The 27106-nt window shown below is 37.0% G+C and overlaps 1 protein-coding gene across 4 annotated transcripts in view; it reads right to left on the bottom strand.

Moving 5' to 3' along the window:
- The window catches only part of PTPRZ1 (protein tyrosine phosphatase receptor type Z1), a 193830-nt gene that overhangs the window by 62896 nt on the left and 103828 nt on the right, over nt 1–27106 (bottom strand). For all 4 annotated transcript variants that reach the window (XM_043871959.1, XM_043871960.1, XM_043871962.1 and 1 more), the window contains exons 3-10: nt 26458–26637; nt 24113–24264; nt 20573–20668; nt 19663–19729; nt 13570–13727; nt 13276–13426; nt 2891–3075; nt 800–926 (exon numbers count right to left, since the gene is read on the bottom strand). In XM_043871959.1, coding sequence (XP_043727894.1) covers nt 800–926; nt 2891–3075; nt 13276–13426; nt 13570–13727; nt 19663–19729; nt 20573–20668; nt 24113–24264; nt 26458–26637 — 1116 coding nt within the window. The remainder of the gene's footprint in view (nt 1–799; nt 927–2890; nt 3076–13275; nt 13427–13569; nt 13728–19662; nt 19730–20572; nt 20669–24112; nt 24265–26457; nt 26638–27106) is intronic.

The raw sequence follows: 27106 nt of genomic DNA, 5'->3' as shown, positions 1-27106 counted from the left end.
TATGTGTGTATATATGTATATACATATATATGTACTATATAATTCCACTTATTACCTTAAAATTGCTTCTACTAACAAAAGAAAGACTTTAGTTTTGTACATTTGTAAATTGTCCAATTATGATAGGCAGCACTTCCTTCAATTATTGCATATGCTTTGAGATCAAAGATTTTCCTGTAATACTTAGAGAAGATGCATGCAAATAAAATACAATCAGAAACAACTTTTTTGCTTGCTTTTATGGAATAAAACCAGCAAACCTAAGAAGAAAGATCCCCCTCACCACCAGTTTATAAAAGATAGATGAAAATATCTAAGATAAACTTCTGAGATGCTTTGTATAGGTATTTCAAAGTACCTCCCATGATCCTTGAATCATGTACATACTTACTACAAAATACTTTGGGGGCTGAAAGAAGGAGGAAATAAACATAAATGAAACAAACTCTTCGTTATTGAAAATCAAAGTCTTTATATTTTCTTAGCTATTTTCATTTGACAACCAGTACAGATATTACAATAGGTTTGGCAGTTCTTATTTTACAAATAGAAAACTTCAATATTAAGAATAAATTTACTAAAAAAATAATAATAAATTTACTTATTGTGTTATACCATATCTGCTGAATGAAAATGAAAAATGAGCTCTGTGCTTTACAAAATTACCTGATAATCCAGACTAAAAAAGAAATCACTTTGCCTTTTGGACAAAGAATATAAAGTCAGAGAGAAAGCACCAATGCATTCAGAAATTAAACTAGCCTCCTTTATTTAATAAGGCATATCAGGGGGCACTTACCAGGGTCATCGGAAGGCATGTCCACAATCAGCTGGTCACTGTATTTTCCATATAAGCCATTAGTGCATATGGCTACTATTTGAAGAACATAACTCATATTGGGTAGTAAATTATTAAGAATAGCACCCTAAAAGAAAGATGGCAATAACTATACAAATCTGTCATTCTCAGAGGCATGCTAATATACTAGACATCTCTTCTTAGAAAACATTTTCTCATTTGTCAATAAAAAAAATTGTATTTTATTAACCTGAGAAAAAATTTTACACAATGTTGTTAGGCTGAGCTTGTGATATTTGTGAATTAGGAAGACACTGGTAAACTATGCTTTTATTTATTTATTTATTTTTGCTCGTAAAAATCAGATTTAGTTTCAGAAAATTTCATTTTTTAATTCAAACATGAAATTCATAAATGAGTAGCCAAAGCATAGATTACTGTTTTAGACAAACATGTAGCATTTATAAGAAGCAAAATGTGAAAAACTAATTTTTTTTCTTTTCCTTAACAATATGTAAACCACACAGTAATAGAATTATTACCTTCTTCACATCATGAAATGAAAAATAGTATATTCTCATAAATTCCACTTACAAATTTCTCAATTCACAGTGTCTCTGTTCTAGACATCTGAATTAAAAAGTTGTTACAAATCTCCTCATTTGGTTTATATGATATTCCACACCAGTTTTCGTCTAGATGCAGGTTCCTAAGGCTTGAGGTCTCCTGCTGTCTGTATTCAGAGTTCAGTGTCTTGGACCTGCACTGGGGGCTTCCCTAAGCCACACCAGACGGGACTTTCTCAATTATACCACAACTACCAAGGAAAAGTTAATACTGAGATGCTCAGAATCTGTACTTCATTTTCTTTAATTCTTGTCATGGGTAGAGAGGAAGAAGACATGCATCATTTCCTAAGGATTACCTGCCTCGTGTCCCAAAAGTTCTGTCTCAATTGACTTCACATTTGTTACTTGGAAATCTGAATCAAAGAAAAGGACTTTCAAGACCTCTACACTATTTTCTACTCTATTTCCCTTGTGCTGATACAGTATGATGAGGAAACAATAGGCAACTGTATCAGAGCACTGATATTCTAGACCCAATTCTTTCCCTAACTGGAAGTTGTTCACTCGCTAAGTCGTGTCCGACTCTGCGACCCCATGGACTGCAGCACACCAGGCTTCCCTATCCTTCACTATCTCCTAGGGCTTGCTCAAACTCAGGTCCATTGAGTCAGTGATACTATCCAACCATCTCATCCTCTGTTGTCCCCTTCTCCTCCTGCCCTCAATCTTTCCCAGCATCAGGGTCTTTTCCAATGATTTGGCTCTTCACATTAGGTGGCCAAAGTATTGGAGTTTCAGCTTCAGCATCAGTCCTTCCAATGAATGTTCAGGATTGGTTTCCTTGAGGATTGACAGGTTTGATCTCCTTGCTGTCCAAGAGGCTCTCAAGAGCTTTTTCCAGCACCACAATTCGGAAGCTTTAATTCTTTGGCACTCAGCCTTCTTTATGGTCCAACTCTCACATCCAACTGTGAGAGTACAAAGTATTTGACTGTTCTTTGAGTCCTTTTCTTTGTAAACAAAGTCTATACTAGATGATATCCAGTTTTAAGTCTTCTGTAAGTTATTATCGGCAAAACTGTAGTCTCCATGTAATTAAAAATATTAGTAAGAATCTAGGGCTTGCCTGGTGGCTTGGATGGTAAAGAATCTGCCTGCAATGCAGTAGACGTACATTTGATCTTTGGGTTGAGAAGATCCCCTGGAGAAGGGAATGGCTACCCACTCCAGTATTCTTGCCTGGAGAATTCCATGGACAGTCTGGCAGGCTATAGTCCAAGGATTCGCAAAAAGTCAGACATGACTGAGCAACTACATTTTCACTTCACTAGTACTAATCACTGTAAATTCTGAATAATTAAATATAGTTTCCATGTCCCTATCTCCCCACTACAGAGCTTCATACAAAGCCTAAAGTCATCAAAGGCAACAATATACAATCATTTGTTAGTTCTTATCCTAGATATTAAACTACAATGACTACAATGCTATCAATACATGAAACAATTGATCTTATAGTTACCAAATCTTGATAGCCATCTGTCAAAAACTCATGCTTGGTTTGGTCTTCTCCCTCCAACTGCTGGTACAGAACGGCAAACTTCTCGATCATGGTATCATAAACTACTCGAGGTCTCTCCCATGTAACAAGAAGGCTAGTATAATTCTCTGGGTCAGCTTGAACATTTTCTGGTTCTGAACTACAAACTTCAGAGGAAAAAAAAAGTACAGTTATTGACACAACTGTCACCCTCTAGAATCTTAACAAGTGAAACACATTCTATGAACATTTTTGTTGTATTTTAATAGAGGGTGAAAAGTTACACTTTCCCACTGTGGCTCTTTTGTTCATGCCATTTCCTGTATCTGAAATACTTCTCCATTCCCCACTGTGAAGGAAAAAGATTGCCTGCCTTGCTAGTAAACAAAGGATGTTACAACCATCAAGCCATCACATTAGATCCTCCCTAATGGTGTACCTTGAGGAAACTCAGGATGAGAAAAGACAAGAAACCGGTCCCGGGTAGCCTGAGGTCTATACCCAAGGAGCGATTTCATTGAGACCAGACTCTTGAACCTTCCCATACACAGGAAAGTGCTAACTTCCTTGAGAGTTCTGATTTTCTCTAATTAACAATGAATTTTCTTTTTTTCTCTAATGGTGGTCCTACTATGTGGTCTTTGATGCAAAAACTCCTACTTATCCTGACTCCCCCCTTGCTTCTTTAGAGCAGCCCCTCAGTGTGATCTGAGAGTCCTGTCTCCCAGGGTTGAAGTCCTCAGAATATCCACCAAATAATCCATAACTCTCAACTTTGAGGCTTGTGCATTTTTTTCAATCAACACCTCCTACCTCTGTTCAAGTCTGACCTTCAAAGAATGTCTTTACCAAGTGCAGTATCCTCTATTATGCACACTCTGACCTCTGCTGGCTAGATATCTGTCATTTTCAATTGTCTGTCTTGTCTTACCACAATTATTGCATTAATTGTATGTTCTCTTATATTTTTCTCTTCTGAATAAGTCTTTGCTCCTCTGTGTGTGCGTGCTAAGTCACGTCCAACTCCTTGTGACCCTGTGACTGCAGCCTGCCAGGCTCCTCTGTCCATGGGATTCTCCAGGCAAGAATACTGGAGTGGGTCGCCACGCCCTTCTCCAGGGGATCTTCCCGACCCAGGGACTGAACGCACATCTCTTACAACTCCTGCATTGGCAGGCGGGTTTTTTACCACTAGCGCCACTTGGAAAGCCAATCTTTATTCTGCGAGTAGATTATAAGCATAAGAACCAGAGGTTTTTTTTTAAATTTCTATGTTGCATAGAAAACTGTCTTGAATGTGTGGGGAATACAAATTTATTTTCAGAAATAAACAAAGGATATCTTCAAGTTTATGCTTTTATTACTCTTATTTGGCACCTGGCAAATATGCTTAGCTCATATGAGGAGAATTTCAAAACTAAATTTAGATGGTCTTGTTTGTAAACCTTTGAAATAATTAAAAATTCCCTATCACAGAAAACCGTAGGAGAACAACTGAAACTATTATTTCAATATTTTTAGAACTGCTGACAAAAAAGTCCCACTTTGGTCTCATAAATAGATTAAGCAATTAATTTCAGAGAATTATAGATATGTCTGTCTCAGCTGAAAAAATATTTTGAAACTCGTTTGGGAACTTCTTAAAATGAACTGAAGCCCGTGCTGGGACTTGTGCCAAAAATGCAGTCCCATCAGAAACAGCACTCTGATACTTTCTGAAATACATTCATAATGTGATCATCTGAACTAATTGTGAAGAAAAAAATTAAAAAATTCATGATATCATGCTAATGAAGCACAGTACTAAATATAATATCTTCCAGGCTGGAGAGATTTGGGGAAGAGAGGAAGAGAAAGGTCTCCAAGGTCAAATAGTAATCATTCTGCTCACAGAATCCAGGCTTTGCTTTAAAGGTATACCTGAAGTTACCAAGTCACCACACGAGACCACGCAGTCGATTGAAGTCAACCAATCATCACCACTACCAAAACTATTTCTAGGACTCAATGGAAACAAGCAAACAGCACCACGAGAATGTGACCAAAAAGCCTTTTTGTCTTTACTGGGCTGTAGTTTTCCCCATGAACACAGGAGGGCACCCAAAACTAACAACTGACCTTATAAATGGAAACATTTTATATACAGTCTTCAATAATAGACATTTTAGAATATGTATGCCATGCTAGACGTGGTATACGAATGATTCAGAGCAATATAAAGACATATACACATGTATGCTTTAAATCAATATAGGAACAATTTTATATGAGTTAGAGACAGAACTTTTCACTGTTAAAATTATATATTATTTGTTTATCAAGGATATAGGGTGCAGTGTTCCTTTGGAAATAAGAGAACAATTCTTTCATTATCAAAAAACATGAATTCAGAATAAGAAAATGTATTCCTATTTAGGTCTAGACTGCATCAACGTAACTCTACCTAGTGACACTTCTACAAGTGTCCACCAGATGGCAGAAGACCATCACATCATCTCAAAAGTGAGGCGGTCACTTATCATTAGAGACACAAAATTGCCTTACTCTTGCTTCTGATGAACTTCATGTCTGATTTTAAAACGCTGAAAGTGATTTTGGACAACATCATTTGTAGATTTTGTTCAAAAGTCAACCCCACTTTGCATAGAGTGAGAATGATTTAAAGTGAACTATCCTTTCCTCAAAGATGAAACTATCTTAAAATGCATGAAAGTTTTATGCATGCACACAAAACATAAAAATCTGAGAAAAATATAAAACTACTGACTTCAAAATACACAAAGGGCTGCTTCCTAAATAGTGCAAGGAATTTGGATCAGGTGTCTGTGTTTATCTCGCCTTAGTATTAGAAATCAGCAGGTACTTCAAATTCTAAGAATCAGCATTAATATAAAATAGGACTGTAAAAAGAAATTCACAATTCTTTGCCACCAGGTTTTAATTCATTTACTTTCTTCTTTATATATCTGTAAAATCTTATTAGTAATTTAATAGTTCAAATGTATATTGTAATTAGAAGCTTATTTTTAAACACTCCTTCTGTTTATTGATAATCATAGCTTAGTAACACATTATAAGCTACAGCTGAAGCTTACCTTCTAGATGCTGAAATACAGAATATATAGAAAAAAATACTTTAGAATGTATTCAAGAGAAAGACTAATACTTCTATATATAGTCTATGACCTTGCCAACGGGTTACTCTTCTAAGTTAGGACAGGATCTCCTAAATAACAATCCTGCTAATTTACCACTTGGTGTTCAGACATAAAACTGGGTAATGTTTCAGACATAAAACTGGCTACAGAGTAAGTTATTAATTTTCACTAATTTTTCCACGCTTCCCTTGTTCTTCATATTAAAATTAGTTTATCTTATTAGAAGGACATACAGTTTACAAAGCATATTATCTGGATTGAAAAATCAAGAAGGGCTTTCCAGATCAACATATACTGACATCAATTACAAGCTACATAATAAGACAGTAACAAAAATATAATTTCCTTGATTATAGGGAGCTCAATACTATGTTGTGGAGAAGGAAATGGCAACCCACTCCAATATTCTTGCCTGGAGAATCCCATGGACAAAGGAGTCTGGTGGGCTACAGTCCATGGGGTCACAAGAGTCAGACACAACTTAGCAAATAAACCTACCTACCAGAACTATGTTGAGGTCCCATTTCCTTCCTTAGGAATGAATCACACGCCCTGATTCCTTTCTATGAGCTACATGTGACCTGGATCATAGTCACTGATTCTTTAAGGAACAGTGACCAAGCAGAATCTGCTTCCTGCAAGCTCGAGGCTATGAGCCAGGCTGTGACAAAGCTGGGGTCCTTGTCAAGTCGCACAGAATACAGGCAATACTTTAGTACAAGTGCAACCCAGATGGCACTAGCAGTAAAGAATCTGCCTGCCAATACAGGAGACACAAGAGATGTGGGTTCAATCCCAGGGTCCAGACCATCTCCTGGAGGAGGGCATGACAACCCACTCCAGTGTTCTTGCCTGGAAAACTCAATGGACAGAGGAGTTTGGCGGGCTACAGTCCATGGGGCCTCAAAGAGTTGGACACAAGTGCAAAGGATCCTCACATATAAAGAATGAGAGGTTCTTAATTAAAAACTTGTTTTTAACATTCACTTCTCATCTGCTTGGCTCGAGGCACTCTTGGACATACAAATAAAGGAGGTACCCTCTTTGCCTTCAGGAAACTCATTTCTAGGATAGCCTCTCACCCTTAAATTTAGTAAGCCATTAAATGTAATGGGTGCTTTTAGTTTCCTAATCCTAGATTCCATTTACAGAGGAATGCAAAATAAACTGTAAAAAAAATTTTGTCATTTAGCCAAATTAGGTTGTGCTTTTCAAAAGTATAGGTTTTTACCCACTAGAAATTGTAAAAACTTCACAAACATAGCTTACAAAGTCCTCCACCGTCTCATTACTTAAATGAATGGATATGAAGAGCGAACACCTCCTACACAGGAATGTCCATGCCTTGCAAGTCCCATAAAATTAGTAGGCAAGGCACTGAGTGTCACGAGGAAACAAGACAAAAAGGTAGGAAAAGAAAAGGAAATAAGTGAAGAAAAGCACAAAGGAGGAGAACGTGACAACTCTCACTGTTACAAGTCTCGTGATTAGCTCATCACTAAAGCTGGTGCAATGGTCCAGGGGAGACAGAAGTTCCCTTCTGCCTCTGCTGCTCTATGCGCCCACCTTGGGAAAGGGACACATGCCCTGGGGGAGAAGGTGAAGTCTTAGCTCCACGGATCGTGAATAAAAATGAAGAGGGAGGTGAAAAGATCGGGTGATGATTCTTGGGGAGTGGCAGAGAAAATGTCACTAGGTTTTTACCCAGTATTTCCCATTGTCTTGAGGTTTGGTACAGGTGAACACAGCCCATGCAAAGTACTCCCATGAATGCACACTAGTAAATCCACCACCTTCTTGCTTGCGGTTTATGAGCCTCATTTTAAAAATTATCGAGACAGGTAATTTAATGAGTACTGTGCGAAGAACCGGAAGAGTGACAGACTCAGAAGACAATCAATATTAAGGTTGATCTCCCTTCAGGGAGTAGTAGATGTTAACCAAACTAATGTAAAGACTGCCACAAAGGCTAAAAATAATAACTAAAAATGATCTGTTATTGCTTTGTACTTTTCAATGATTACATGCCATTCCCTTTAGATAAGTAACCAAAAAAAAAAAAAAATCTTTCAAATTGTACCTCAATCAGTCAGTCTTCTCTAGGAATACACAGTAACTTTGTCAACCATTCAATTCACAACATATAATCTTCCAAGAAGTAAATAATCTTCCTGTACTTTTCTCCATATAGTTAGAGCACAAAATTAATGCACATGTGAATGCTATTTACAACTACTGACCTTCTCGAGAAGGTGGGTCTCCTGATGCATAATTCATTGTGACATTTTCTCAGGAAATTACAGAAAATTTCTCATAGCTCAAATACAGCATTAAGCTATGAAGACACACTTTTCATGCTACCCTTCCTTGAAAATCATTTCATATTTTATAGTTCTTTTAAAGTTTGCATTAAGTATGTTACAATGCTAGCAAATGAGATTTAAAGTGCATTTATAATTCTACTTAACAAATAAAAGCCTTAAACATGAAAAACTTGGATAGCACCCTATACTTGTGATAGCTTACCCTCCATCTCTATATACAAATATACAGCTTCACACACATATAAGAGTACATACACAAACACACACACACTGTATTAATAGAAGCTATGGATCTGGAGTATACAAGAGTATACACACACACACACATACACACACACACTGTATTAATAGAAGCTATGGATCTGGAGTATACAAGCGTATACACACACACATACACACACACACTGTATTAATAGAAGCTATGGATCTGGAGTATACAAGAGTATACACACACACACACTGTATTAATAGAAGCTACGGATCTGGAGTATATTATGTTCCAGGGAGTGGACTGCCTTGCAAACTTTAACTTATTTAAACCTCACAACAACCCTAAGGTGGCCATTTTAAAAAATTAAAAATATTTATGTATTTTGGCCATGTCTTGTGGCCTGCGGGACTTTAGCTCCTTGACCAGCTACTGCACTCCTGCCCCCTGCAGTGGAAGCATGAAGTCTTAATCACAGGATGGCCAGGGAAGTCCCCATGTGGGCATTTTAAACTCATTTTATCAGTGAAGAGAATGAGGCTTAAAAAAACTAAATAACTTGACAATATTTATGTAACTCTTAAGTATTTGCACTGGGCTTTGAAACCAAAAGTTGACTGGGCTTTACAGCTCCTTCCCACTGTACTTCCGGAGGCCCCGGCTTCTAGGGGGAGAGTCTTGCCAGTGGGAGGGGAGGGCAGCGGGGAGGTACTGTCCCCTGGGAGGCAGGGGACAAGGCGGACATCACCTCCTCTACACGCATGTTATGTTTGTGTGGTTACTGACATATATTTCTCATTAACCAAAAGACAATTTTTACAAATTCCTTCAAGATCAAAAGATTCTACTAAATTCTGTGATTCATAGAAAAGCCAGCGCCCATTCCATGATGACAAAAATGCATGCCTTTTAATGAATAGCAATGCTATGTAAAAATGCAAAAATAGAGGACTGAGTTCTGGTAAAATACTCATTCACAAAAACTCACAAATGTTTATTGAGTTTTCCTATGAATGCAAAATAACAAATAAGGCTTGATCTCTCCCCCCAAGAAGTTTACATGGATATGCAGACCTCACATGGCTTTTACAATTACTTGCAATGTATTTTGCAAAATATATTTTTCTACCATGCGTTTACCAAGAGTAGGATTCTAACAATTTTCATGACATGTTTACCTTCTCTCTTGGTCAAAATGAGGATATTAGATATTTAAAATAGCAAAATAAATAAGAATAATCTGAAAGACCCAAGCTGGGTGACAAATTTAATAAGTTGCTATGACGATACTATACACAAAATTAAGAATGGTATTAATGATACATATATATATACATATCATTTAGTAATGCAAAATCAAAAAACAGAGAAGTATGATACAGCCTCATTTTTGTGAGACATAATAATATATTTTTAACTTAAGAGAAAGGCTAGAAAGATATTCCCCAAAATTTTCATAGCAGTTATCTCTGGGTAATAACATTATAGGGGATTTTTATTTTATCCTGTGTGCTTATCTATTTTTTCCTTTTTTACAATGTTCATGTAATAAAAACATACTCTCGGATTAAATTTAATAAAGATTAAATCCTGAATATAAATGCAACCCTTAATTCTTATTTTTAAATTCAGTTTAAGAAAGTAAAAGGGCAATACTGTATCATTAAGAGAAAAAACTCATAGGAACATGCACACGGAAAATAAGTACTTGTTGAATACAAATACTCATGATAGAAAATGCAAGAATTCAACTATCGTTCTAGTTTTTGAAAAAAGCCAATAGTAAGTTTTTTACGTTTTATGTTATTAAAGTCATCAGTTTTTATTATAAAACTATGCAAGGATAAATTATGCTCCCTTATAAATAAAAAGCATAGTGGAGAGAGCTTTGGAAGTCTTCAGAATCAGGAAGACCAGGGCACAAATACTGACTCCAACCTTTTACAGTTCTGTGAACTTGGGTGAACCAGTTAATATCAGCTTCCCAAACTATAAAATGAGGAAAACAAGCCCAATGCCTGGTTGAACACACTGGTTCATGTGATATATGTTAGCCATTACTGCTTTTGTTATGATTCCTTTTAGCCATAATCACTTAACTGTGAAAACGGGGACTTCCCTGGTGGTCCAGTGGTTAAGACTCTGAGCTTTCCAGGGAAGCAGATGCGGGTTTGATCCCTGGTCAGGGAAATAAGACCCTACATACCATGTGGCATGGCCAAAAATTTTTTTAAACATTCAAATAAAAGGAAAAACGAATATTCTACATTATATCCATTCATATGGGTTTACACATTAAATGATGCAAGAAGCACCCATCAAGCTATATCCTGCCATACTTTTCTTATACACAAATCAATTCCTTCATTTTGTGAATATCTTATGCATGAGAGCTTCACTTTTGCCCAGCAATGGAGGCAAAGTGATAAAAGACTTAGTTACTTCCTTCAGAGCTCAGAGTGTGGTGGTGGGGACAGACATGTAAACAGACAACATCATACCACGGCACCTGCTAGGAAGTCTGGATGATGGAGTGGAGGAGCTCCTGGCGAACTGTGCACTCCAGAAGGGCATCATGTTCTGGTACCCTATGGGCCCAGCACTTCCATAAACGCACAGTCCTTTCTTGGGCCAGAGCCAGGCTTGGTAGGGCTGGGTGGAGGGTCAGACACGGCTCCTTGGTGGAGGCAACTGGTTACGTACATGAGTCTTGAGGACGAGGAGGAGGCGACAAAGGAAGACTGCAGGGAAGAACACGCCATGGGAAGGAAAAAGCGTGTCTAGGTGCAACCTGGGAGAGCGTGGTCTGGCCTCTTCAGGGACCTCAGTGAGTTCAGGACAAAGGAAGGAAGTTGGCCGGGGAAGAGTGAGCACTGAGGCCAGTAAGTACTAGACAGGACCTACCACGCAGTGAAAATTTGGATTTTATTCTAAACCCAGTGGGAGCCGCTTCTGTGTGCTGTGCTTGGTCAATCACTCAGTCGTGTCCGACTCTTTGTGACCCCATGGACTGTAGCTCTCCAGGCTACTCTGTCCACGGAATTTTTTAAGCAAGAATACTGGAGTGGGTTGCATTTCCTCCTTCAGGGAATCTTTCCAACCCAGGGATCAAACCCATGTCTTTTGATTCTCTTGCACTGGGGCAGGCAGATTCTGTACCACTGAGCCACCTGGAAAGCCCGGGAGCCACTGAAGAGTTTCAATACAATATAACTAATATCTAGTACAACTAATATAGTATCACTAATACATGGCCAAAACATTGTATATATTTTGCTATCTGGTCATTTGTATTTTAGAAAAGGAGATGGTTAGATCTATTTTTTTTTAATCAATTGTGTATTATTTACCAGACAGGAAGTTTTAGTATTTAGTATTGTTGGTAGAAATATAATTAAATTTCCTCACTTTGGAGCAATTTAATTGGAAACAATGTCACAGTAAACACAGCAATTCATCACTGTTGTACTTTGTTTTGTTGTTGTTAAAGGATAAACAATTCTCATAAATATTACTTGGAAACAACAGAAACATGCTGTTTTAATGCCTGATCTTCAAAAGCAGGCAATTATTGAATTAATATTATACACAGCCAAAAATTCATTACGGGGCTGGGATCAAAGAAGACCATGTTCTTGGAAAGGTTTTCAGTCCCCAAAGCAGAGGCCACTTCAACTCTTTCTTTCATGAACCAGCGCACCCTCACAGTGAACTGAAAAGAACAAGTCAGTAGGTGCAACGACTGTGTCCTCTGGACACTTTCAAAGGCTTCTGACTCCTGTGTCAGCTTCAAAAGACCCAGAGGGCACTCCACAGGCTTTCCCTCTGCCTCCTCTCCATCGCCTGGGCTTGACAAGGACAAACTTCTTTTCTTTCAAAGAAGGAAACTGGGGAAAGGACTCACTTTTTATTCATTAATAACTCAGTGCCTTGGGTTTCTGTCCTTACTAGGCACTAGCCTCTCTGGGAGCTGCCAACACACAGATGAGTACTTCTTTAAAACTCCAGCACACGTCAAGACTCAGGTCAAATGTGCTTCTCCCACGGAGATTCCCAAATCATCCCAACAAGAAGCAATCTTCCCAAGCTCTGAACACTTCACCCTTAATCTTTCCCCTCTTATAACTGTTAACACAGGCAAATGCCATAAAGTGAATTTGGAGGTGTGTAGGTGGCTTTGCCACTACTACTGTATGTTTTAGGAAAAAACTTTCCTTCCTGAATCTCAATGCTTCTTACTTGCAAAATGGTGTTATTCATGGAAGGAGGAACAGATTTTCTTTATAGTGTGTGCACATAATTCACAATTTTATTATTTATTTGGCTGTGTTGGGTCTTACTATGGTATGCTGGCTCTTTGTCCCATCACGTGGGGCCTTTTCTTGTGGCATGGACTCTCTAGTTGTGCCTGGGTGTAGCTGCTCCCTGGCATGGTGCAAGGAAGAATCTTAACCACTGGACCACCAGGGAAGTCCCAAGGACAGATACTTTTAATTGTCATTTTATAAATATGGCAACTGAGATTCACAGAAGTTAAATAGCTTACCTAAAGCTACAACGCTATAATCAAAATATTTCCAAAAATCAAAGTCTCGTATATTGTCCAAGATACCACAATTACCTCCTACAACACTGAGTTTAATAGGGCTTACAGAAAAATTATATTTCAATACACACCTGCTTCATGAATCTCTTCCTTTCCAGTATATGAGGAAAACACCTGCCTGGAGAACTTGTACTGTTGTTCTCGAAAATTATTTTGTAAGTAGTCCATCAACATGACATAACCAGACTGTTGCATTGTAAGAACTTCACAGAAAACAGCCAACTGGAAAGAAGATAATTTAACTTATAATTTAACATACTTGCTTCAAAGGCATATCAGCAAATGCTTTAAAACAGCTATTCTGTAGAAAACAATTCTTTTTAAATTGCTTCAATTACTCCATTTGTTTGAACTCCCAAGATTACCTGGCTTTCAGAAATGCTAACTGTATCTTTAAAAATAATCCAGTCAACGGTGTCTGTGCAGGGAGGCGATGTCAGGGAGCCATTGTAAGTGTAATACTTGTCCGTTGAGTTTGGCAGAAGGTTTAGCAATGTGAATGGATCCAGCGCAGCCTGTTTCCCTACAAAGCAATCATATACATCTCAGCTGAAATCCTAACACTGGAACTCAGCTGTTCAAAGCCTCTATGAAACTGAGACATATATCTTGGTATCTATTTAATCAGAACTGACATTTTAAGAACATTTTAGATACATATCTAAAATGGAGATAAACCTGACATATTCTAAATTTTTCCTGCACATATCACAACATAGTGTTAGCTGCTCTATCTTTACATGGGCAAGATGCTGGAAAGATCATTTTTACATATGGAAGATTCAGAAATCATATGGCCATCTGAATAGATACCAGGAAATCATTCAATAAGATTGAATACCAACTTGTGAAAAACAAAACCATATTCTGATGAAAATTATCTAGAATGAACATCATATTTTAGGGTGACTTACTGAAAGGTTTTCCCCTAGTGATAAAGAATGAGACAAGGACATCTTCTAGCACCATTTCTTAACACTGAACTGGAGGACCAGGACTTTTTTTTTTTTACTTACAATAAAGTAAGAAAAAGAAAGAAAAAAGGCAAAGATGGTCTAATAGAACAATGGAAGAGAATAAAGAGTCCAGACCCACACATATGTGATTATTTGACTTATAACAGGAAAAATTATTATGCAGTTGAAATGCATGGCCTTCTCAATAAACCATGCTGTATCAATCAGACATAATTATGCAAACCATGAATCTTTATTCCCTCCTTCACACCATAATCACAAATCAATTCTAAGTAGAGTCTGGATCTAAATGTGGACAGAACAATAAAGCTTTTGGAATAAAACATAGAAAATTATCTTCATAATCATAGGATAGGTTGAGATTTATGAAATAGCTTGCAAAAAGTGTTATTCACAGAGGGAAAAATGATCTACCTGATACTCAAAGTCTATTTGTCAACAGTCACCATTTAGAGAGTAAAAGGGCAAGACAAAGAATAGGAAATATATGTCAAATTTTATATATGTAATAAAATATTGATTTTTTATTTATAAGTTGAATTGAGAATAGAGAATTCCTACAAAAAATTGGCAGAGCTTTCCTAAGTCTGAGAACCTTGAAACAACCCAGTTATGGCTGTCTCCTTGAAAAGTCCCATTTTTGATCTTGCATCCGTCCAATGGCTCTTACCAAAGGCACTGCCTTGGCCATTTAGCTCTCTGGGTACCAGTTCTCACTCATGTGGGCAGCAATATGCTTCCCAGGAGCGTCCCAGGTGGCTCAGTGGGTAAAGAATCCGCCTGCAATGCAAGAGACGCAGGAGACGTGGGTTTGATCCCTGGGTGGGGAAGATCCCCTGGAAGAGGGCATGGCAACCCACTCCAGTATTCTTGTCTAGAGAATCCCATGGACAGAGGAGCCTGGCTGGCCATAGTCCATAGGGTTGCAAAGAGTCGGACACGGCTGAAGTGACTGAGCACACACACAGGCATGTACCAGTATCTAACTTATTTTCCCATCCTCTTAACTCTTACCCAGACAAGTGGCATGTCCTCTTTTCTGCCTTGTACATTTCAGTCATTAAGAAATAGTCCCCGAAGCTAATTTCATCTCGTCTAAGGGAGTTGCCACAGTGCAGAGTAGTACCATATGAATTATCTGGGGAGCGTTAAAAAAAAATACCAGTGTCCCAGACCCCATCTGCAGCAGTGGGACTTAAGTATCTACATTTTTTAGGCTAGGTGTGTCTACATGTTTTAAAAAGAATCCCCAGGTGATTCAAACATGCAGCCAAGGTTGAAAGCCTCAAGTTGAGTGACGACTTTGCAAGATTTCAGTCTTCATGAATCCCACATTCCTCATTTTAAAATGAAATAATTGGATCAGATGACCTTAACAGTATGTTACAGTTGTATACGATATGAAGACTGGACACATCCTCATGGGAAAAAAATATTCCCACTGGGCCTTCCAGGTGACTCAGTGGTAAAGAATCTGCCTGCCAATGCAGGAGGTGCAAGAGACCTGGGTTTGATCCCTGGGTTGGGAAGATCCTCTGGAGTAGGAAAATGACAACCTGGTCTAGTATTCTTGCCTGGAAAATTCCAGGGACAGAGAAGTCTGGTGGGCTACAGTCCATGAGGTTACAAAGAGCTGGACACGACTAAGCACAATAGCACACACAAAAGTTAAATTATTGAATATTAATCTTCCTGTAATACAGAAGCTTTTTCAGGAAGAGGGATAGTGTTAATAAAATTGTAGATAACTTCTTCCACTCTGAAGTTAAGACTAAATCTTAGAAGTAAAAACCTGTTGATTAAATTGATAGTGCTGTGTATGTACAACCTAAATCTAGTTTTAATCCACTAGAAAATTCAGGTTACATTAGGTTTAAAGGATTAATTAGTAACTTCTAAAAGTATGTCTTCCTCTCCTCCAATGTCAAGACAAGATTATTTAGAATTCAGACTCAGATTAAAGCTCTCAGAAACTAAGGAAACTATCTCAAACATGTGAATATTTAAACATTTTCAAATTTATGTTTTTGATATCTAGAAAATCTGTGATTAAATAACCTCCTTTTTAATCATCAATGGACTACAATTCTTCCTTTGATAAAGGAAAAACTTCTTTTATAAATGTTCTGTGGAAATGTGGAGGTGGAGAATACTAATTAAGTAAGGGGCCAGAAATTGACTCCCTGCTAATTTAGGTGGGAAATGAAACTGACAACAGGAGACCTAGAGGCCAGAAAAGGAAAATCAGATTTCAATAGGGATGGTGAAGTAGATAATTTTTGTGAAATTGGGAAAGAAATAAAAGGGGAAAAAAGTTAGGAAGAAGCGAAAGAACCAGAATAAAAGGTGATTCCTCCTTCCCTCATCTCTATACAGAATCCATTCTTCCTGCCTCTGAACCTCACACCACTCATCTAGTCTCTGTTATGAATATGTTGAGTATTTTCTACCTTATGTTTTCTTATTATGTACCTGCATGTCCTAAGTTTCTTTCCAATATTGCAAGACTTTGCAATCGCAGTAGTATTTTTTAATTGTACAATCACCTTACAAGAAAACTGGACTAAGGTGGTTTCTTGTGACTTGCAAAAACATGCACTTCATCTGAATAACCTCACTATTGCTAAACAAGAATCACACAGGAGCCAGTGTTGCTCTACTTGTGATCATTCACTCTGTCATCCTCTTCTTTCTTAATCAGCGATAAACAAACCAATCAGATCTTCCTTCTGTGGGAGGCTGATGGCAGGAGGGGGAAAGATGAGGAGAGTGAGAGGGAGATAAAGACAAAGACCATTTCTAGGTCCAAGGCAAGGAAAGAGACATTAAATACTTAAAACCAATTCATCGCCTAGGATAATAAGACTTAGGATGGGGTTGCATCAACACTAGTGGTGAGGATTTGTCAACATACAAATTCCTGGGCTGGCTTTGTGATTAGGAATGCTTTCCTAATCATTTGATTAATCAGATGACTTCTGTACACAAGTCAGATGAGATGAGAATTCCCGTTTGAGAATCATTGACTATGTTACCTAGGTGTGTCTCGTCCTTGCAACTTGAAAGATTTCAATTAACAATCTTTGTGTGCGTGTGCATGGGCTCTGTTTGGGGAAGATTAATGCATTATCTTTATATTGTTATCTTTGTATTGCTATATACACTATTTCTCACCACTCCATGTGAGAGCAATGCCTAACATAGAGTAGGGAAAAGATGGGCTTGTCTCTTAGAGAAAAATACAAGAACTGAGCCACCAGCTCACACTGTGATAAGACAGATTTTATAATCAGAAGGATGTTTGGAAAATGTTGGTTTTTGTGGAACTCACATTATATGAAGAATATGTGGCAGGATTTGGGAGTTTAGCTGCAGTTTCTGAGTCACTGTCTAAAGACCAGCATCACCTTCAAATTCCCAGCAGCGGTGGCTGGCAGCCAATATTGGGAAGCCTTCTCCTTACTGGGCACTGGGGGACTTTCTAGACTCTGAAATAGGACTAAATTTAATCCAAGAACTCTCAAAATGGAAACAATTAACTCTGGGAGGACTTAATTTACTTAGTTTGGACGAATCACATTTCACAACTATTTCAGTCAAATTGACAGGTGTTTTATATGTGTTTGGAAATACAGAACTAATATAAATCTCTATAGTATACTGGAACAATCTTTTTGGACAGACAGGTTCTAAATCCTGGCTTTACCACTTACCAGTTGTATGGGCTTAGGTGTCCTTGCTAAGTATATGGAAATATGAAGAAGATGAGTTGATAGGCATGGAGGATTTTATTTTTTGGTAAAAAAAAAAAAAGGATGGAAGAAATTGGGGCACTGGTAGAGACAGAAGATAGAGAGGGGAACAGAGGGCAGACAAGTATGTGTTCCCAGCCAGCCCAGGGGACCATTTGTTCTGCTTCTGAATTAACAGCCAGGACAGAGGCAGGATGCTTTTAGGAAACCCATATTCCCACAGAGGGTATTATGTGATAGGTTCTGATGAAGTATCCCCCTTAATGGCTTACAGACAGTAGATATTAAAAGGGAAAGTTTAGTCCAAGAACATGAGCAAACTGATTTCCTAAGCTCATACTATACCCTCCGACAGTCCCCCAGGAACACTGAAGAGGCCTCAATTAAGTGGTCCAAGTGTCACAGTTACACAAATCAGGACTAACAACTAGTGTTAGCATCACTTCTGTGGTCTCCACAGCCTGATGCAAGGCTTGGGAATACTCATGTTCACATTTTACATCATTTTAAGTGTAGGATTTCAAACTAGTTGCCTTCTTGCAGTCTGCATAAGCTCCACTTTCTGACTAAATGACAGAAAAATTAAGTGTGGCTTATGGTGTGGTGGTGGTTTAGTCGCTCAGTCGTGTCCGACTCTTCCGACCCCATAGACTATAGCCCTCCAGGCTCCTCTGTCCATGGGATCCTCCAGGCAAGAATACTGGAGTGGGTTGCCATTTCCTTCTCCAGGGGACCTTCCCAACCCAGGAACAGAACCCGAGTCTCCTGCATTGCAGGCAGATTCTTTACCGACTGAGCTATAAGGGAAGCCGGCTTACGGTATTCAGTGTTAAATTTTACAATCTGGGTAGATGCAAGGAGATAACTAACAGCTTGATGCTGCGTTTGGCTATACCTTTAAAAAAATAATGAAAACTGCACTGTAGGAGTTCATATATTCCAGACTTCTGAAAAGATTGGTTAATTCAGGTTCTCACATAAAATTGACAAAGATGAACGAATCCTAGGCTTTCAAGAAAAAGATCAGTTGTGAGTTGTGTTTCTGATTTCAAAGTTTGCCGCTTTCCCGAGAGGAATAATCCTCTTTTTATTGATAACTCAGGACAACATTAATATCCTGTTTGTGGGTGCTTAATAAAAATAAAATAACGTGTTTTCTGTTTCCTGCCAACGTTGTCAAAAGCATGTGCTGTGACAAATTACAAGATCTATGAGATAGGAAGCAGAACAATATAAAAGCACAGTGTGTCTTGTTCTGTATAAGCATTCGCCTTCCAAAAAATCTTAAATTGGTAAAGCAAAGGACTTACCAAGGAAACCACCATGGAAAACATCTGAACTTGAGTAACAATTCCCTTTTCACTTTAGAATATAATTTTTATAAAATAGTTTCACGTTACACATTAGAGTCTTTTATAGATGAACCATGCAGAGATAGAGGAAAAAAATACATTTAAATGCATAATGTGATTAAATTACTTTCAATTATAAAATCAGAAAACTTCAACTTCCTACTTACATTAACATTTTATGATTTTCTGTGACAAAAATTTCTGATAAATTGTTCTTCAGTGAGAAATGTATAAATGGTCAAGGGTCAGACGTGAGAGATTTCTCCTCTCTACAAAGATCTTCCCTTATTTTTTGGTACAAGCAATTTTAATAACATTGCAAATTCATATGAATCCAAAGTAAATCTGGAAGAAAGAGATTTCTGCAGATAGCTTACCAAAACGACTAACCCTCTCCACTCCATCTATAATTGCTTTGTAGTCCAAATTTTCTTCTATTCCAACCTGTGAAAGAATGACATTCTAAAAATGGTATAAAATACTTGACTAGGTATTCATGTATAGATTAGTGAATTCCAGTTTAAGTATTCCAAAGTAATGTCCTCTAAAGGCACACTTTTTTTTCCACAGCAAAGTAAGAATGAATAAAACACCTGATAACTTCAATTTTTGATTAAGAAAAGAACATTTAAAAATGTTACTATTCACAGGTGCTGCTGTATCACGCTGATGCTTTGCAAATAGGCAAGTCTCCTAGTGTACAAGTGTAGAGGTTGGAAGTGACATTCCTAAGGAATACAAGAGCCCCTCTTTTTTTTTTTTTCAATTAAAAAAACAAAACAAAACCCTTTTTATTTTGTATTGGTGTATAGCCCATTAACAATGTTGTGACAGCTTCAGGTGAACTGTGAAGGGACTCAGCCATACACATACATGTATCCATTCTCCCCCAAGCTTCCCTCCCACCCAGGCTGCCACATAACATAGAGCAGAGTTCCATGTGCATCACGGCAGGTCCTTGTTGGTTATCCATTTTAAACACAGCAGAATGTACATGTTCATTTCGAAATCCCTAACTATCCCCTCCCCCCAACCCCTCCACTGGCAACCATAAGTTCGTTCTCTAAGTCTGAGTAAGAGTCCCCTTTTAAACATACCAGGTAAGGGGTTGTTCTCTTTGAAATGATGACCAGTTATCATTCCACTTGTGAGCCCTTCTATTTGTTAAAAAAATGTGCTTTGATATTCCCCATGATTGAAAAATTAGTGCTAAATCCCTATGTGAAAATATATACACACATATATATATACACACATATATATATATATATACATACATATGATTACCTCAAATAAAATGGATAAAGCTCTTAACTTCCCTTTTCCTTTAATTGCTTCTTCAAAACTTGAAAATCGGTCTGCATCAAAGCAGTAGATCTGCATCTATAAACATAACATTGATGGCTTTATTACATACAAAGACTTCACAAAAACTTCAGCAAAAAGACAATAAAACAATTAAATAATTTGTCAGTTCAATAAATTCAATTTGAGACATTTTATAAATGATATAATTCTATATTTTATAAATTTTCAAAATATTTTATTAATTACATGTATACAAAGCTACATTTACTATCAATTACCCTTCAACAAAGAACAAAATACAAAGTTAGACAGATCTAGACCTGAAATTACCACTTTGAGATTGAACAATTTTCAAATGTAATAAATTTATTTTACTCTAATTTTTTTGGCTGTACTTTGAGCGGTTTGCAGGATCTTAGTTCTCCAACCAGGGACTGAACCTTCATGCTTGGCAGTGAAAGTACAAAGTCCTACTCCCTGGACTATCAGGGAATTTCTAAATATAATAAATAATCAGATGCTATTTTAACTATTTTGATGGAATTCTTTCAAATATGGTTTCAATATTCCTTGAATGGATGTGACTTACTTGATGGTCTGAGTTACCAGTTTTGGATATTACTGTCTTGAGCTCTACTAAGAGTGAAACCCTCAAGGAATCTCTGCTTCTACCTAAAAAATACCTAAATTCCTTATCTGAAGTCTCTCCTCCTGCTGTGAGGTTATGTGTCTGTGTTAGTCTCTCAGTCATGTCTGACCCTGTGATCCCATGGGCTCCCACAGGTTCACCAGGCTCCTCTGTGAAATTCCCCAGGCAAGAATACTGGAGTGGGTAGCCATGTCCTTCTCTAGAGATCTTCCTGACCCAAGGATCGAACCCAGGTCTCCCACACTGCAGGCAGAGTCTTTACTATCTGAGCCACCTTGTCAATTTCTACTTGCAGTCCATACATCTATGATAGCCCTCACTCTCCGATAGGTTGATGTTCCTCGTGTCCTGGACTTGGAAATTAGATAACTCAGCTAGTTTAGAGATGTAACTAGGGGAAGAACAGAACCCTCAGAGATGATCAACGTAAAGTGAGGGCTGTGATCAGAGAAACAGTGGGCGAGCAGCAGAAGAAAGCAGTGACTCCCGTCTTGGGTGGTCACCGAAACCTTTCAGCCACCCTGAAGCATGGATGACTTTAAAGCTGGCAAATGAGAAGGCAGAAGAGAAAAATGTGTGTTCAGGTCAGAGGGCCCAGCTAGGAAAAGCCTACAGGCAAGGAAGTATGAGAAGTGTGGGAAACTGAAAGTGTGTTAGGGTTTCAGCTGAGCACATGTGAGAAGAGAAGAGAGATATGAGACTGGAGAAGCGGGCAGGGGTCACAGCAAGGAGGCGTGTGAGGTAGTCCCAGCAGTCTGGGCTGGAGGGCAATAGAAAGCCCTTGATGGGGGGGCAGGGCTAAGGGGTAGGGGGGGCCAGTGCAAGGGATTAAGACTGGAAAGAAGCTAGCTTCAGGGACTTACACATCCAAGTAAGAGACTAAGATGATTGGAACCTTTTTCTGACCTCACACATCATTTAGGGGCAGAACTGAGGAGGTGATTATGGGATGTGAAAGGCCAGAAAAAAACAGCAAATCAAGGATACCCTCTAGTTTCTCCGCTTGCACAATTATTTTTTAATGTTTCAGTAAATTATTTTATTTGAGAATGACCTAGCTATTCAATAAACTTCCATCACTTAATTTAGCGCAACTCAAGAAACCAAAATCTGGAGAGACAATTTATTATTTTTTATTTTTTCTTGGAGTATAGTTGCTCCTGCTTGCACAATTATATGGTGATTGTTTTAAAAAAATAAACAACAGGGAGTTCCCTGATGGTTCAGTGATTAGGATTCAGGGCTTTCACTGCTGTGGGCTTCAGTTTGATCCCCAGCTGAAGAACCAAGATTCTGCAAAGCACATGGGTTTGGCAAAAAAATAAAAAATAAAAAAATAAATAAGTAAATAAATAAAATAAAACCCATTAATGTTTAAAAATTAAATAAAAAGAAACAACAAACAAATGACATCTCTGAGAGATGATTTGAGGGGCTTCTAAATAAGAAAAATACATGAGGTTGAGTACACAGATTGTGTGCAATTTATTTTACTAAATCATGGTTTGTGTTATTTTTAGGGTTTTCTTGATTTTCACCTTTATTCTAAGGAGTACTGTGAGAGAGCTAAACTCTTAGAATTGAGAATGTTACCTGTTTAATGAGTTGATTTTCATATTTCTGACAGACAAAATTTGATAAATATACTTTTCTTTAAGGATATTTAAGAAATTATAAGCCACATATTTGAATTTATTATCAATAACTGCTTTGAATTATAAAAGTAAAAATACAACTTTAACACAGGCGCTCTAGAAAATATGGGAATTTTAAAGAAGAAAAGGTAATAATGCCATCACCCAGAGAAAATTACAATTAATGTTTTCTTGGTTTCCTTCAATTATTTTTACAATAGCAATAATTCAACCTTTTATTTAATCCTCCTAATAACTTTATAGAGAAGTGTTACTACTATTAGACATCAATTTCACAGATGAGAAACAGAAGCTTAAGGAAATTAAATAATTCATACAATGTCATGTCATATAACTACTAACTAAATGTGAAGTCAATATTCAAGCCTTGTCAGTTTGACTCAGACTCTACTCTCTCTCTACCATTAATTAGTTTCATGCTTTACAAAATTTAGAATAATAACACTGTGTATACTATTTTACCTTCTGCTTTTTAAAAGCATTCACAGCTTATGATGAACCTTTTCTGTTAAATAAATCATTCTAAAACAGGATTTTTACAAGCTCTATAATAATTCATTGTAATGTAATCATTTCCTTTTGTTTCAACTTTTATTATTGTAAATAAGTCTTTGCCTCCAAATTTTTGAGTATGTCCTTAATTATTCTTTAGACTAAATTGCTATAAATTGAAATGTAAGTATTGAGAATAAAACATCTAAAGTTATTGATAAGAACAAGTGAAATGCTTGTTCTTTCAAGCATTTGTTCATTCAAGCACTCCCAGAAAGTCTTACCAATTTATACCTTCTCCAGACCTGTGTGAAAGTTCACATATTTCATTGTATATTACTATGCATTATATTTATTTGCAGATTTTAAATTTGAAACTTTTTCTCACTTTAATTTGAAGTTTCTTGATTTTCTAGGATGTTGATGAAGTTTCCCCCTTTTTTCCCTAATGGGCTATGGGAAGAATTTCATTCATTCATTCATTCACTCATCAATATTTACTAATCATCTATAATATAATGTGACACTCAGCATTACCTGAAAGTGGAAAATCAACTGTAGATCTTATACAGCTCAGACCAGAGAGAAATGCAGATATTAACCAAGTACACAAAATATAACTGTATAAATTACAGTTACATTACAAAATAATCAAATTATGTGTTAAATGAAATCCCAGTGACTTAGAAAATGAAATAGTAACTAGTGGGACTACTGACTTACCTCTAGTGGAAATTTTTGCCCTTCTAAACTATGTTCTGATCCATCAGATGACATATTGCATTTTCCCCAGTGAAAAGCTATCTTGCTTGCTTTGAACACTGTTTCTGAAACCCCTCCACTGAGACGGTAGTCATTAGTGAGATTAATTTCCACTTGAAAAAAAAAAACAACAACAAATTGACATCTAAGTTTCTGAAAATCAAAATTACAAATTTAAATTTTCTTCTATTAAGGTATATTAAGAACATAATTTATTTGATAAATTAAAAAAACAAGCTACAATTTTGAAAGCTGAACTTGTAACTGCATAATATACTTAATGTATCCTATTGCAACAAGTGTAAAGTAAATCCAAGACCTTAACTGCCATACAACACTTAAAGCCAGAGACAGGTCGGTCACCTACTCATCTGTTTGCTATCCTACGTCTTGTTGTTTGGTGTCCAAAACCCTGCTCCCCAAACACCTCACACGGTGGCGAGGGGACACTTAAAGGGAGAAGGAACAGGAGATTGGAAAGGAAAGGTCTTTTCTCCAACCTTCTCATGTTCCTCTTTCTGTTCCTTATCAAGCTGCTGCTGCTTTTGTCCCATCTCCTTATGTTTCCAAGCATCACCCCAGGCTTCATCAAGCTTCAGAATTTCTGTCCTAGACTGTGGCAAGGAAGGCAGGAGACCTTTTCCTTTTGAAGGGGTTTTAGCCATCTCGTGTTTGAACCCTCGCTGGCAAGTCTCAGAATCTTAAACTCTATTTGAGATCCGTAGCAGATACCATCTACTATCTGTATTTTAGGAGTCATCTGGGGATTAATGATTCTCTTGAGAGTTTAATGCATGACTTCAATGTCTCTCAGTCAGATTTAAATAGTCTTTGTTTCATTAGGCAGAAATCACTTTTGGCATTTGGAACTGAATCCAACATGCTGAGCAGTGTAAAGACTTCTGAGTAAAACATAATTAATTTCTAGGCTGCGTGTTTTTTTTTTTTTTTCAGCAGACACCAGCTAGTTCGAGATATACATTTTCATGAATAATAACAATAGCAACAAACAACAACAATAATGGTCAACATTCATTTATCACTTACGACATGACAGGCATTACGTTACTTTACATGTATTAAATATTTGATCTCACACAATGGAAGATGATACCACTACAATCCCTATTCTACAAGATAAGGAAATTGGTCACAGCAAGGTTAAGGAATTTGCTCAAGGTTCCACACTGTGCTTTAAATGGCCAGAATTGAACCTAGGAAGTGTGGCTCTAAAGATCAAGTGCTTGACCACAATCCACTAAGAAAAATGAAGCAGAGATTACATGCTTTACTTCTTTGTAACATCCAGTAAAACTGGTAATTAAAATGTCTAACATTTAGGACAATATACTATTATATATTTAATTAATAATACATTATCAGTTCAGTCGCTCAGTCGTGTCCGACTCTTTGCGACCCCATGAACCGCAGCACGCCAGGCCCTCTTATAACATATAAAATTATTCATTCAACAAATTCTTATTGAGTGCTTATTATTTGTCAAGCACTGATCCAGAAAAATTCATACCTTCACAGGATTTAAATTACCATATTCACACAATTATATTAGCAAAATATGGAAAACAGAGAAAAATATCACATACAATAAAATCACCGCAACACGGCTACTACTATAGTGAATATTTTTGCTAATCTCTTCCCCATGAGTATATTTGCTTTTACATAACTTGTTGATAAACATACAATTTCATTTAAAATATAACATCAGAAAAAAAATGTTCGCTTTTGTAAACTTTTGTTTATTTGTTGCTTACTGGAATTTTTATGACATTATATTTTGTATACTAAGAAAAAAAACTTTATTAGAGAGTGCTTCCTAAGTATAGCATATAATTTAAAACTTTCTATCTAGAAGGACCAATACTTTCTTAAAATTCAATTATAGTAGATTGCTTTTTTCACATCCAAATATTGAACATAACATACAACTGAGTAGAAAAGATCAAATAAAATGCCCAAGAAAAAGAAATTCTGATTGACTAAGTGACTAACCAGTGATAGAGTTTTTAAGCTAATTAGCTATATATTATGTTATCTTTATCAGCTCTTCCTATGGAGGCATCTTTATTGCTATATTACTGGAGAACATTATGACTTTGGCTATTTAATTTTTTGTACACATTTCAAAAGGTCTAAACTTCCAATTTTCTATTTGATTTCTTGTACCTATAGTTTCTATCCAGTTCATACTACATCATTCAAAGAAAAATATAATGGAAATAATCTAAACACACTCTAAGTCTGATAAACATATTAAAATCAGAAATAAAATGCAAGTATTTTACCTGTTTTCCCAGTGTTATGAATGAATGTGTTTTCCAAAGATGTTTTATCCCAATCCTGAAATTTAAGTTTCTTAAGATTCACATTTACTTGTGTAAGATCTTCATCAATATTGATAGGAGACTGTTTGGGGCTATTACATGTTGGATATTTCTTTCCCCAATTTTTTTGATTCAATGCTCCTAGGGGAAAAAATGGCAGTAAGTGTGGTTTTTAAATAATTATGCAAAAGCTAAATTTTATGTTTATAAAGTAGTTAATGTTACATAAAAATAGACACAACATTGGGAAAAACTGAGACATCTTTAAACCAATTCTTAAAAACAATTACAATTGGTCCTCTGTATTCACGGGTTTCACAACTGCAAATTCAACAAACTTCAGAGCAAAAATATTTGGGAAAAAACTCCAGAATGTTCCAAGGAAACTTTAATTTGCCAAGTGCTGACAACTATTTACATAGCATTTACATTGTATATGCAACTGTTTACACAGTTTACAACTGTTTACACATGTGTTTAGTTCAGTTCAGTCCCTCAGTCCTGTCCTACTTGTTGTGACCCCATGGACTGAGCACGCCAGGCCTCCCTGTCCATCACCAGCTCCCGGAGTTTACTCAAACTCATGTCCATTGAGTCGGTGATTCTACCC

Source organism: Cervus elaphus, chromosome 18, assembly GCF_910594005.1.
Source record: "Cervus elaphus chromosome 18, mCerEla1.1, whole genome shotgun sequence".
NCBI lineage: Eukaryota > Metazoa > Chordata > Mammalia > Artiodactyla > Cervidae > Cervus > Cervus elaphus.
This window is presented reverse-complemented; position numbering and strand designations above follow the sequence as displayed.